Here is a 12,751-nt window from a genome sequence, read left to right as displayed (position 1 = left end):
CCCCCCCCCGCGCTGCGTCCCAGCCACTCCCCGTAACAAGAGACGTGAGCTCCCGCTCCTCCCCACCTACTCCTCCGCCTCCGCCCTCCTGCTCATGATTATCATCTCTCATCTCCTCCTTTCCTCCCTCCTCTTCCTTCCTCCTCTCGCTCTCGCCTTAGCTGCTCTTGACCCTCATCTCACGCCAACGTGCAGCAACCTCAACTGGTTCCGCATCTGCAAGGGAGAGCCATCGCGATTGAGTTCGGCGGGCAGGTAAAGGAGAGGAAGAGGAAGAGGGGAGGCTGACGGCATGACAGCACGGCTCTCTCCTCGTCTGTCAAGACACGAACGAGGTTCCTGCTGTCTTGCTCCACTCGTGAGGCTCGTCGCTGACCTCTCGCAGGTGCCGCCGGCGAAGCGAAGGAGATGAGAGAGAGAGGAAGGGAGAGAGGAGGAGGAGAGAGGAGGAGGAGAGAGGAGGAGGAGAGAGGAGGAGGAGATGGTGTCAGTGGTGGTAAAGGAGGAGTTTGACATCAGAGCGGGTGTTTACTTTCTTCCTTTCTCCCTCACATCGCGAAGGGCCCGGAGAGGTCGATGAGCTCGGGGGTGCCGGAGCTCATGAACAGGCTCGGAAGCTTCACTTGCTCGTTGCCCCTCTCCTGGTAGTTCTTCCTCCTCCTCCTGTCTGTCTGCGGCAGGCGAGGCAACATGCTCTCCGGAGCTGGAGCTGGAGTCTCCTCCAGCAGCGCTGGGCTGACGTTCATGATCAACTTCGAGTCGTTGAGGATACGCCGAACCTCCTCCAAGGACCGCTGCTCTCCTGCTGACATCTGCCGTCCGTACTCCTCCTCCTCCTCCTCCTCCTCCTCCGCTGCTTGACGTCTCCTTCCCGTTGACTTCGCTCGTCCTCCACCTTGGCTGTAAGGGGAGAGGAGGGCCATGGAGTCAGCTAGGGCGGAGCTTCTGGGCTTGCGAGCTGCTTCCTTGCTAAGCTCTGACGCCCACAGGGCGGCGCTTCTTCGTGTCCTCGTCTCTCGCTCGACAAGAAAGGAGGAGGAGGAGGAGGAGGAGGCACCTCGGGGAGGGAACGTTCCTCGCGGGATGTCGGCAGGCAAACGGCTCGTCTCTCGCATCTTCTTGGCTTTTCTCTTCTCCGAGAAGCCTCCCAGCAGCACGGGGTCTCGACGCCCGTGCTGCTTCAGCTCGCCAGGTGCAGGCATGCGGAGGTCTTGTCCTTGCACCCGCGTCTCGTCTTGCTCCTGCCTCGCCACGATCTCTTGCAGCGCCTCCGACTTCTCCCCTCCCCTCCTCGTGACCTCCCTCGTCTCCTTCGCCTCCTTCCCTGTCCTCTTCCGTTCCTGCGCCTCGTTGTCTCCCGAGCGTGAGGCCGCTTGCTTGTAGTACTCAGGCACAATCTGCCTGACCTCTTCCTGCTTTGACTCCTCCTCCTCCTCCTCCAGCAAGTCTTTCTTCGCAGAACTTTCCTTGTCCGCATTCCTTCTTCTCCTCAGCGTCTCTTGAGTAGTTTCTGCCACTTCCACCAGCTCCTGCGCGACTCTCTCCGCCTTCCCCACGTTCCAGGGTCGCGTCGCCTCCACCTCCCCTGCCATCTCCTCCAGTGCCTTGCGGAGCTCCGGCACGAGCTGCCCTAACGGCTCCTCTACCCGCCTCTGCTCAGCCTCGTCGTCTGGGGGCGGGAGGGAGGCGGCGAGGTCCCCCGCGAGCATGGAGGAGAGCAGCTGCTCTACCTTGCTGGCGATGACGGAGAGATGCGAGCGGAAAAGCGTCCAGTGCTCTTCCTCGCTCACCTTCTCCAGCCTCCTCGTGTATTCCGCCAGCCAGTCCAGGTCCACCTGAGCTCTCTGCTTGTTCCTCTCCCTCCTCCCTCGCACTCGTCCCACGTGTCCCCTCCACACTCGCTGCAGCCTCGTCGCCATCCCGGCAGCTCGTTCCCAGCTGAGCTTCTCTACGAACTCTCGCAGCTGATTCCTTGCCGCATGCCCGCGAACGACTCGCTGGATCCTCCCAGCCATCAGCTGCTCTCTCGCCACATCCCTCCTCCTCCTCAAGATAGCGCGAGCCATATGGCCCCGCATGGCGCACTGCAAGCGGAGGAAGCAGGCCAGCTTGTGTCGCTCATGCTCCCTCCTCCTGTACTCCCTCCTCCCCACGTGCCCTCGGTACACGCTCTGCAGCATGTTCGCGACCGCCGACATCCTTGTCCTCTCCAGCAGCGCGCGTCGTCGCCTCCTTGCGAGGTGCATCCTGTAGTTGTTGGCGAGGAGAGAGACGGAGACGGACATGTGACCGAAGAGGAGGAGGAACTTCTGCCGCGACGCCTCGTTCCTCCCCGCGTGTCCTCGCAGCACTCGCTGCACCTGAGTAGCTGCAGCGCTCTCTCGCCTCTGCCTCGCCTGCATCCTCCTCCTGTTGCGGTACATGAAACCGCGGAAAAGGCTCTGAAACATCACTGCCGCTCTCCTCCTCCTCCTCAAGCTCATCCGTCGACTCGCTTCCTCCTCCATCACCCTCTCTCTGTACAGCTCTCGCCCCAGGTGGCCCCGGTATGTGGACTGGAGGAGAATCGCGACCAGCGTCTTGGCCTCCTCTTGCTGCTGCGCGAGCTCCTCGTGGTACCTCTTCCTCTCCAGCAGCAGCTTCTCCTTGTTCGACCGAGCCATCGCCCCCCTCCATCTCGCTTGAATCTTCGCCGCCGACTTGTGCACCAGCAGCACTGACAGTCGCTCTTCCTTGCGCGCCTGCACCCTCCTCCTCTCCAGGAAGCCTCGCGCCAGTGACTGCATGCTCACCGCCGCCATCAGCTCTCGCTCCTCCGCCCAGAGCTCCTCCGCCTTCCTCCTCCTCCTCAGCCTCAGCCTCAGCATCCCTCCTCGCAGCAGCGCCTGGATGCGCAGAGCGCTCCTCTGCCGGACATCGAAGAGCTCCGACTCCATCCTCCGTCTCGCCTCCGTCCGCCTCCTCCTCGCGTACCTGAAGCCTGCTTGGATGCTGGAGGCCGCGTGCTCGCGCAGCGTCAGCTCTTGCTTCTTCTTCCTCTTCTCTCTCACTGCCATCGCTCTCCTCGCCAGGTGCATCCGGAAAGCGTTCTGAACCCCCCGAGCTGCCGCTGCCTCCACGTCTGACCCCATGGACGCGTCAGGCTGCAGCAGCTTCGCGTACCAGCTCGTGATCCTCCTCGGCGAGGCCTCGTCCCCGAAGTCCGACGCCTCCTCCTCGTCCTCGTGCCTGCTGTCGTCCTCGTCGTCCTCCTCGGGGTCGAACTCGTAGTCAAGCTCCTGACGCGCCTGCAGGTCGAAGAGCTCCAGCTGTCTCTCGCGCTCCTTCGCCTCTGCTCTTCTCCTCGCCTCCTTCCTCCCCACGTGACCGCGAGCCACTCGAGTCAGCAGCAGCGCTTCCTGCATGCACTTGCTCTTCCAGTACGCCACTCTTGCTTCCTGCGCCTCGTTGTCCCTCCTCTGCCGTTGCCTCCTCGCCTGCCTCGCCTCTCCCCTCCCCTTGTGGCCCCGCATGACTCGCTGAAGCAGAACAGCAGCTCCAGTAGCTCGCGAGGAAGACATCTCTTGCTCGAGCACGCGCACTGCCATCTCCTTCCTCCACTCCAGCACTCTCTCCCGCAGCCCTTCCCTTGTCCTGCCTCCTCGGTACATGGCCTGTAGCCTCGTGCACAGCTTCGCACGCTTTGCCTCCTCCTCGCATATGGCAGCGGTCAAGTCTCCTCGCGACCTCCTCCTTTCCTCCCTCACCCCCATCGCCTCCGCCATCTTCACCAGCACCTCCTCCTCGCACTCGCTCAGAGGGAGCAGACTGCTCATATATCTCTTCCTCCCCATCCCACTCCCCATCACCGATCGCACGACCAAGCTCTCCTGCCCCTGCCCGTGCTCGTCCTGCCGCTCATGAAGCTGCTGATGCTCCTCCTGCTCCTGCTCCTGCGTCTCCACCTGCTCCTCCTCCGCCTGCTGCTCCTCCTCCTCTTTGTTCTCCTCCCCTTCCCCTCCCTCCTCCTCGTGCTCTTCCTCAGCCAGGGTCAACTGTCGGTCCTCTTCCTTCCTCCTGCTATTGGCAAGGGAGCTTCCGAGGTCAGTAGGAGCGAGAGAAAGAAGACTTTCCTCCATGCCCTCTGCCTTCCCTTCCTCCACGTCTTCAGCAAGCGTGTCAGCAAAGCGAGCTCGTCGCGACGACGACCGGGGAGGCTGCGGGTTAAGAGCAGGAGGCCCCCTGTCTGCAAGCGAGCGTTCAAGGCTCATCTCCAGCTCGAGAGTGAAATCTGATCCGAGAGTGTCTTCAAGTCTTGACCTCCGTCCCCCCCCTCTCCTCCCTCCTCTACCTCCTCCCCATGCTCCTCCTCCTGCTCCTGTTGTTGCTCCTGCTCCTCCTCCTGATGATTGTATTGATGTTTGTCATGTAGTTGCTGCTGCTGCTCTTCCTCCTCTTGTTGCTGCTCCTCCTCCTGCTGCAGCAGCTGCTGCTCCTTTTGTTGCTCCTGCTCCTCCTTCTGATGATGATGATGACGCTTGCCATGCTGCTGCTGCTGCTGCTGCTGCTGCTGATCTTGTTGTTGTTGCTGCTCGCTCCTCCTCCCCCTCCCCCTCCCCCTCCTCCTCCTCTCTTTTTTGCTCCTCCTCAGCCTCTTGTTGCAGCTGAGGCTGCAGCTCATCCTGTTGCAGCAGTTGCTGCTCCTGCTGTTGGTTTTCTTGCTGCTCCTGCGTATTCTCTTCCCCTTTGTCCTCCTCCTGGGGTCTTACCGGTCGCTGCGTGCTCTGGTTCTCGTCACCCTTGCTAGCAAGGGGCTCGCTCTGCTTCTCTTCTTCCTCTTTCCTCTTCCTGCCTCCCACGCGACGCCGAGCGGACAAGGTGACGGGGCGAGGAGAGCGAGAAGAGACGCGGGAGGTGGAGGGACGTCGGTACGCACTACGGGAGGAAAGACGTCAACACCAGCAGCAGAGCCGGGGAGCAGGAAGACGTAGAGGGGGGGAGAGGGAAGGACGAGAGAGCGGCAAGGTATTGAAGAGCACGAGTGAGTGAGTTGACCTTGCAGTCTTGGACCTCTCGCCTCCTCTTGCCATGGTCGCGCGGGAGGGAGCTGAGCTCGGTCTTGCTCCTCCTGCTCTCTTGTCATCTTGACTGGACACGCATGACCAACAGACCTGAGAGAACGGGAACCTTCTGCTCCTTCTGCTCCTTCTGCTCCTTCTGCTCCTTCTCCCTTCTTCTCCTTCTCCAGCTCTTCAGCTTCTGCCAGCGCTCCTTCCATGAAAGAGACAACGGCGTCTGCGATTTCCTCGCGAGCAGAGCTGGTGGAGGATCCGACCTGAGAGGCGCCTGGGAGACCATGAGGGACAAGGAGAAGCAGAAGAAGAACAAGAAGGAGAAGTGAGAGGAGTGAGAGAGAGGAGGAGTGAGAGGACTCACTGTCTTCGGGAAGGGGAGGAAAGGACGCCAAGGAAGGTGGATATGATGAAGCTGATGAAATCCATCTCCTCCTGTCCTCTTGGTCACTCTCGTCCATGCCCTTCACTTGTTTTCCAATGTCTCCACGCTGCTCATGCAGACTTGCTGGCAAGTGAGGGTTGCTGCTATGCTCCTCCTCCTTCGCCTCCCCGTCTTGCTCCCCTTCCTCGTGCTTCATCTCCTTCGTCACAGCTGCCGCTTCCTCCTTCGCTGCCTCCTCCTTCGCTGCCTCCTCCTCCTTCGCTGCCTCCTCCTTTGCTTCCTCCTCCTTTGCTTCCTCCTCCTTCGCTGCCTCCTCCTCCTTCACTGCCTCCTCCTTCGCTGCCTCCTCCTCCTTTGCTTCCTCCTCCTTCGCTGCCTCCTCCTTCGCTGCCTCCTCCTCCTTTGCTTCCTCCTCCTTCGCTGCCTCCTCCTTTGCTTCCTCCTCCTTTGCTTCCTCCTCCTTCGCTGCCTCCTCCTTCGCTGCCTCCTCCTTTGCTTCCTCCTCCTTCGCTGCCTCCTCCTCCTTCGCTGCCTCCTCCTTCGCTGCCTCCTCCTTCGCTGCCTCCTCCTTCGCTGCCTCCTCCTCCTTCGCTGCCTCCTCCTTCGCTGCCTCCTCCTTCGCTGCCTCCTCCTTCGCTGCCTCCTCCTTCGCTGCCTCCTCCTCCTTCGCTTCCTCCTCCTCCTTCGCTGCCTCCTCCTCCTTCACTGCCTCCTCCTCCTTCGCTGCCTCCTCCTTCGCTGCCTCCTCCTCCTTCGCTGCCTCCTCCTTCGCTGCCTCCTGCTCTTCCATGTAATTCCCAGCATATTCGCCGCGAGCTTGTTCCTTGTCAAGCTCGGGCTTCTCCTCGCTCTCGGTCGCATCTGCTTCATTGGGTTCGCTCGCTTGCTCTTTCTCCTTCCAAGGCCCCGTCCCTTGTGTCTGCTGCTGCAAGACGGAGGGCAGGAGGAAAGGAACGTCCATACTGACCGCGAGTAGCGAAGCTTTTAGCTGGCTCGCATCTCCCAGCAGCAGGTCACGGCACAGCGCGTCAAGCGCCTGGACCCAGAGCTCATGGTGGAGGAGGAAGAAGAGGACGACGCTGCCTGGGTTCACGCGGACGATCTCGATGTCGTGAGGGGAGAGGAGCGGAGCGATGGCACAGAACGTCTGCTTCAGCTTCGCCTCTGCCTCCTCCCCCCACTCCTCGAACTCCATGTCGAGGACGAGAGTCACCGGCTCAGGCATCAAATGAGGAGAGAAAGTCGCATGAGGTACAGCATGATGCTGTGCTGCTTTCTCCTCTCCTCCTCCCTCCTCCCTCTCTCCTTGATCCTCCCTCTCTCCTTCCACCTTCCTCTCTTCTTCCTCTTCCTTCCTCTCTCCCTCCTCCCCGGATCCTCCTCCCCCTTGGCTCATCCTGTGCATGCCAGAAGGGTCATCACGGCTGGAAGCAGAGGAAGAAACTGATCGCGGTGTAGCAGCTCGACTAACGATGACCAAGCGATTCACATCCCTCCCGCCTTCATCTCCCTCCTGCTGCTGCTCCTGCTCCTGCTCCTGCTCCTGCTGCTCCTGGTATTGCTGTTGGGTTCCGTCGCTCGTTTCCTCCTCCTTGGCTTGTTTCTCCAGCTTGTCCATCAACATCCGATACGCCTGCTGGTGGAGGAGACGGAGAGCAGCTGACTTGATCGTCTCAGCAGCCCGCCTTAGCGATTCCTTCCTTCCCTCTTCCTCCTCCTCAATTCGGCGTTGAAACAATTTGCGAGCCCAATGGCAGCGGAAGGCGTTCTGGATAGTAGCGGCTCGCAGCAGACGCCTGCGAGCCGCAGCAGCGAGCTGAAGCAACCTCCTCCTCTCATCCACCTCCCTTCTTCCCAGATGACACCTCCATGAAGCCTGCAGCACCTGAGCCTTCGCCTCTCGCCTCTGCTTCCTCCTTCTGAGCTCCCTACGAGCTTTCCATGCTCGCACAGCCCCTTGAATCCTGGCAGCGCTTTCTTCGCGGAGGACGAACTTGATCTTCCAGGCCTCCAGCATGCTCTTGCGATCCTCCAGCTCCCTCTCCTCCTTGGACTCCTTCGGCGCTTCTCGTGCGCTCTCCTCCCTCAAGCGCTTCTGCAGCTCCTCCGTCATCTCAGCTCCCAGTGCAAGTTGCTGCAGCCTCGCCCTGAGCACCTGCTTCCTCCTCGACAACTTCGCCGCCTTCACTCGCAGCACTCTCCTCCCCTGCTGCTCCATCCTCGTCCTCGTCAGCATCCCGCGCACGCGAGACTGGATGGCGATGGCCGCGAGCTCCCTGCTGTCGGGGGGCATCGAAGGAGATCTCCTGCAAGCGGAAGTTGTAGAAGTAGGCGACGCCCTCCTCGTCTCGGAACTTGACCCAGGCGTCGTGATAGAGCGATCCCTCCAGGTGCCGCAGCCTCTCTCGCTCCTCCTCCACCCGCGTCAGGAAGATCGCATCCAGCGGATGCTCTTCGCTCCTCTCGCCAGTGATGGAGTTGACGAAGATGGACCCCTCATCCGTCACCAGCTCCTCCCATCCCTCCGGCAGCGGCGCCTCCAGGGCCTCGCTAGCGATGTGGATGAGATGAGGCTCCTTGTACACGTCGATACCCAAGAAGATGCACATCTCGTGCAGCGAGTCTGGAGTGATCTGAGGAGCTGCCGCTGCCTCCTCCTCCTCCTCCTCCTCTGTGAACAACCTCTGCAGGCTCTTCAGCATCTCCTTGAGCGTCGCACTTTTCTCCCGTAACTCAGCCTGTAGTCGCTCCGCATGCTTCCTCAGCATCGCCCTCGACGTCGCCTTCTCCTCCTCCCTCTTCTCCCCGAGGTTCGCTTGGATCGCATCGATCTGAGACCTGCGCCAGCACTTGTCATGCCGCATATTGCAGCTTAGAAGCTACGCAAAGAAGGGGGGTTGGCAAGACAACAAGGTGAAAAGAGTTTGAGGGCAGGAGCAGGAGAAGGAGAAGGAGAAGGAGAAGGAGAAGGAGCAAGAGCAAGAGTAAGAGCAAGAGTAGGAGCAGGAGCAGGGGCAGGGGCAGGGGCGGGACCTAATGCCTTCAATCTGTGCTTCCATCTCTGCGATGTCATTCTTGAGATACTTGGCCTTCATCTCTCTGACCATCTCTTCCACTTCTTGTCCCCCAGCTTCAATGCCGGCAGAAACTTTCTGCTGCAGGTCAGTGAGCTCCCTCGATCGTTGGATCTTTCTCCTCTCCTCGTTAAGGACTCGCTTCCAGTAAGCTTCCATGGGATGCTCCCACGACGACTTGTCAAGGACGGCATCGTAGAAGTAGATGTACCCCTCGTCGTCCTCGTGCTGCACATTGAGGTCAGCAGGTGTGGGGATGAGGAGGATGGAGCACCTGAGACCAGCCGTCGGGAAGAGGCGCTCTCACTGCCTTCACAGCGATCCAGGCGTGAGTTCTGTCTTCCTCCTCGTTCAAGTCGATGCCAAGATGCAATGCGAACTCCTCGGACCGAGGCGAGAGCGGCATAGAGCTCTGCCATGCCTGCTTCTCGTCGCTCGAGGGCAAGGCTTGCGGTGACGACATCCCTTGCTTGGTCTTGCTCCCACCTAGCCTTGTCGCCTCTACTTCAGTTCATGTCATGTCATGTCATGCTCCATCATCGGTATGCTCGCACACGATCAATCACAAGCTGGCATCTTGTCTCCTTCAATCTGCCAGACATCGTCAGGCTGAAGCATCTCAAGTAGTTGATGTTAATTAGTTCATGTTGAGTTCCCTCTGTAAATTTCATTATGTATCAAATATGATCTAGTATGACCAACCCGATCGACTCCCTTCATCTCCCATCTTCTCTCCTCCCTCCATCTCCCATCTTCTCTCCTCCCTCCATCTTACCTGTCTCCCCATGTTCACCAGGCTGCTGGCGGGCAGGGCTCATGTTCACCAACAACTTTTCCGTTAATTGGTCAGTTGGGGGAAGAGGGTAAGCAACCTGTGCCTAGTAGCGGGTATACTAGGGCCGGCGCCGCCCGGCCCGGCGGCCGCGCGGGCCGCTGCTGAGTGACGTACCGTACGGTCACGCGGCCCGGGCCCGCCCAGCCTACGGGCCCAAGGGAAGGACAGCAGAGTGTGGAAGGACAGGCAAGAACTTCGAAATCGTCATCCATCCTCCACAGGAGCAGCGGAACCGAACTTGGGGGAATCAGTGTCCGAGTAAGCAAGCCCAGGCTAATTTAGTGCCCGGCCGGTGGCCGCCAGTTGAGGCTACTCAAGCCGCTGAGCCTCGAAGTCACGTCCGTACGGTCCGAGCTGCTACCCGGTACAAAACAGTTTTTAAGTTTTTCGACCGTGCAACTTCGGCCTCAGCCGCCGCGCCGTGATGGACCCGGGCGGCCACTCTTGATGATGCTTCCACCCGGTCGGACGTCGGAGGCTCCGTCCGAGACGGTACTGAGACCCGGAGTCCGGGCGAACTTCCGAGGCCCGGGACTCCGGGCCGGCCCGCCGGGGCGATCGGACTCGACAAAGTCCCGGACTGGGAGAAGGAGGCCCGGGTGTCGCCACAAGTTCTCTGGCTCGAGGAGCGCCCGGCCCGCTTGTCGTGCGCCTCCGACACCTGAGACGCCAAGACCAACGCTACATCCTCAACAGGCAACGAGCAGTGTACCCAGGCATGAGACAATTTGAACTCCGAATGCCGGCGGGATCCCGCCGGCAGGGCGAGTCATAACTGATTCAAGTTGATTGGAGCAAAGGTGCAAGCTTGCCGTCTTGCGAGCCTCTCCGGTTGTTCGCCTCCTATCACTCAGTATTCATGATTATCAAGGATCAGTCAGCTTCCCTTCAATGTACCGTACCGTACTCTTCTGCCTGATGTCGCAGACCTTTTCCTCTCTAAAGTTCGAGTCTTGGCTTCGTCGTGTCCGATGTCCCAGGCGGACTCCCGGGCAGCGCCGGCTCCTTGTCGGCGGCTGCCCTTCCTGGGGCCGCCGGGCCGCGGCCTCCGATGCGGCGGCGGACGCGTCGACAGGCTGACAGCGGTCAGTCGGCTGCATCCGGGTATCGTGTATGAGAGCGTTCACGGTCCCCTGCTGTGCCGATCAGTGCCGGTATTGACTCCTCCTCCTCCATCGTTCATCCCCTTGCCATTTCCACCGACAGTACTCTGCACTGTCCTGACTCCCTCCGGGTATCGCGTCTAAGAGGGTTTCGAACGTCCCCACCTGCCGCAGTGCTGCTTGTTACCCTCCTAGCGACTGTTGCTTGACCCTCCCTGCTTGTCTGCGCGGCTTCGCGCGTAGGCTGGCGGTGCCGGGTCTGAGCCAGCAGTGCTGGTTACTTTTGGTCTTGTTTTGTTGTGCGTGTTTGTGCAGCTTCTCGCTGTGCGCTGTGTGCATGCAGGTTTAGCTTGTTCCTGCTTTGGTTTGCTTGAAGTTTCATAGATACAGCTCCTCCTCGGACTTTGTCGAGTCGCCCGAGGAGTCACGAGTCTTTGCCGGAGGTCTGGGACTCCGACGGTGGAAGCATCAAGAGTGGCGCTGGCGAAGCCTCTCCGTCCATAACTGTCTTTTTACCTTCTGCCAGTAAATCCGACACAACAATGTTACGTCTGATTAAATCCTATATATATCGCGTCTAAGGGATTTTATTCCTCCTGCATGCTCCTGCTGCTTGTTGCTTGATTGCCTGACCCTTCGGCTGCTTGTCTGCGCGGCTTCGCGCTTGGGCTGGCGATGCCGCGTCTGGTTGCCAGCAGTGCTGGTTCTTTTCGGGCTTGTGTTTTGTGTGTGATTGTACAGCTTCTCGCTGTGCGCTGTGTGCCAGGAGGTTCGGCGTCGCCGCCGTCACGGGCGGCTACCGCTGACTCGGCTACCGCTGACTCGGCTACCGCTGACTCGGAGGCTAGCGAGGAGAGGCACTTTTTACCTTCAGTAAATCCTATGTCTCTCTTTCTGCCAGTAAATCCACTACTCCGTACTTGTTCCTGCTTTGTTTTGCTTGAGGCACTTTTTACCTTCTGCCAGTAAATCCTATACTTCCGTCAGCTGCCCCAGGCGGACCCCCGGGCAACGCCGGCTCCTTGTCGGCGGCTGCCCTTTCTCCGTCCGCGGCCGCCCCCTCGGGCGCCACGGCTGACTGAGGGGCCGTCTGGCTCCGAGGTTGGACAACTCTTTGCTGTGCGCTGTGTGCCAGGAGGTTTCGCTTGTTCCTGCTTTATTTTGCTTGAGGCACTTTTTACCCTCTGCCAGTAAATCCACCGATATAGGATTTACTGGCAGAAGGTAAAAAGTGCCTCAAGCAAAACAAAGCAGGAACAAGCTGAACCGGCAGGTACACAGTCCACAGCGAGAAGCTGCACAAACACACACAAAACACAAGCCCGAAAAGAACCAGCACTGCTGGCACCCAGACGCGGCATCGCCACGCGTTCATCCCTCTTGCCATTTCGACGGACGGTACCCTGCATCCTGACACCCTCCGCTTCATCTGGTATTTGGCGGACATCATTGCTCAGCGCTCAATGCCTCTTGAGGATGCGGCGTTTGGTCGGCACTTCGTGCCTGATGACGGCCCTGCTGCTGAGGTCTTGGCTCGCAAACGCGCCGCCACCTATCAGCGCCTCACCATGCAGCTTACGCTGGAAGCGCTCTTGTCTGGTGCGAGGCGCATGACGCCCTTGCGGGCGCAAGCACTTCTCGAGCCAGAGGACAGCTCCTCCTCGGACTTTGTCGAGTCGCCCGAGGAGTCTTCGCCGGAGGTCTCCGACTCCGATGGGGGAAACCCTTCGAGTGGCCCCGACGATCGGCGCGGAGCTGGCGAGGCGTCTCCGTCCCTCACTGTGACGTCGGGTGCCTCCAGAGAGCTCGACACCACTGGGGTGCTTGCTGCTGGTCCGAGCTCGCCTGCTTCCTCCCCGGCATCGGTCGGGTCACGCCGGTCCTTGGGCATTGCCGCGGCGTCGCCGCCGTCACGGGCGGCTACCACTGACTTGGCTACCGCTGACTCGGAGGCTAGCGAGGAGGACTACCTCGAGCGGTACCGTGTTCCTGTGTCCAGCCTCCCTCCGTCCGCTGCCCCAGGCGGACCCCCGGGCAGCGCCGGCTCCTTGTCGGCGGCTGCCCTTTCTCCGTCCGCGGCCGCCCGCTTTGTGGCGGCAGCGGACGTCTCGACTGACAGTGGTCAGTCGGCTGCCTCCGGGTATCGCGTGTAAGGGATTTTATTCCTCCTGCATGCTCCTGCTGCTTGTTGCTTGATTGCCTGACCCTTCGGCTGCTTGTCTGCGCGGCTTCGCGCTTGGGCTGGCGCTGCCGCGTCGGGGTGCCAGCAGTGCTGGATCTTTTTGGGGTTGTGTTTTGTGTTG

At 60.4% G+C, this 12,751-nt stretch overlaps 1 protein-coding gene across 1 annotated transcript; it reads right to left on the bottom strand.

Annotated features, from left to right (window-relative positions):
* Positions 1-548: 548 nt before the first annotated feature.
* Positions 549-9,328, bottom strand: GUITHDRAFT_116225 (hypothetical protein; the record flags this gene model as incomplete). The annotated part of the gene is made up of 8 exons (XM_005824506.1): positions 549-4,196; positions 4,749-4,914; positions 5,151-5,325; positions 5,416-7,570; positions 7,611-8,274; positions 8,470-8,738; positions 8,785-9,011; positions 9,286-9,328. 8 exons carry the CDS (start codon positions 9,326-9,328, stop codon positions 549-551), a joined length of 7,347 nt encoding a protein of 2,448 aa, XP_005824563.1.
* Positions 9,329-12,751: the final 3,423 nt, after the last annotated feature.

The sequence above is a fragment of the Guillardia theta genome (assembly GCF_000315625.1).
Source record: "Guillardia theta CCMP2712 unplaced genomic scaffold GUITHscaffold_93, whole genome shotgun sequence".
NCBI lineage: Eukaryota > Cryptophyceae > Pyrenomonadales > Geminigeraceae > Guillardia > Guillardia theta.
Note: the sequence above shows the minus strand (reverse complement) of the source record. Positions and strands in the feature narration are given on the sequence as shown.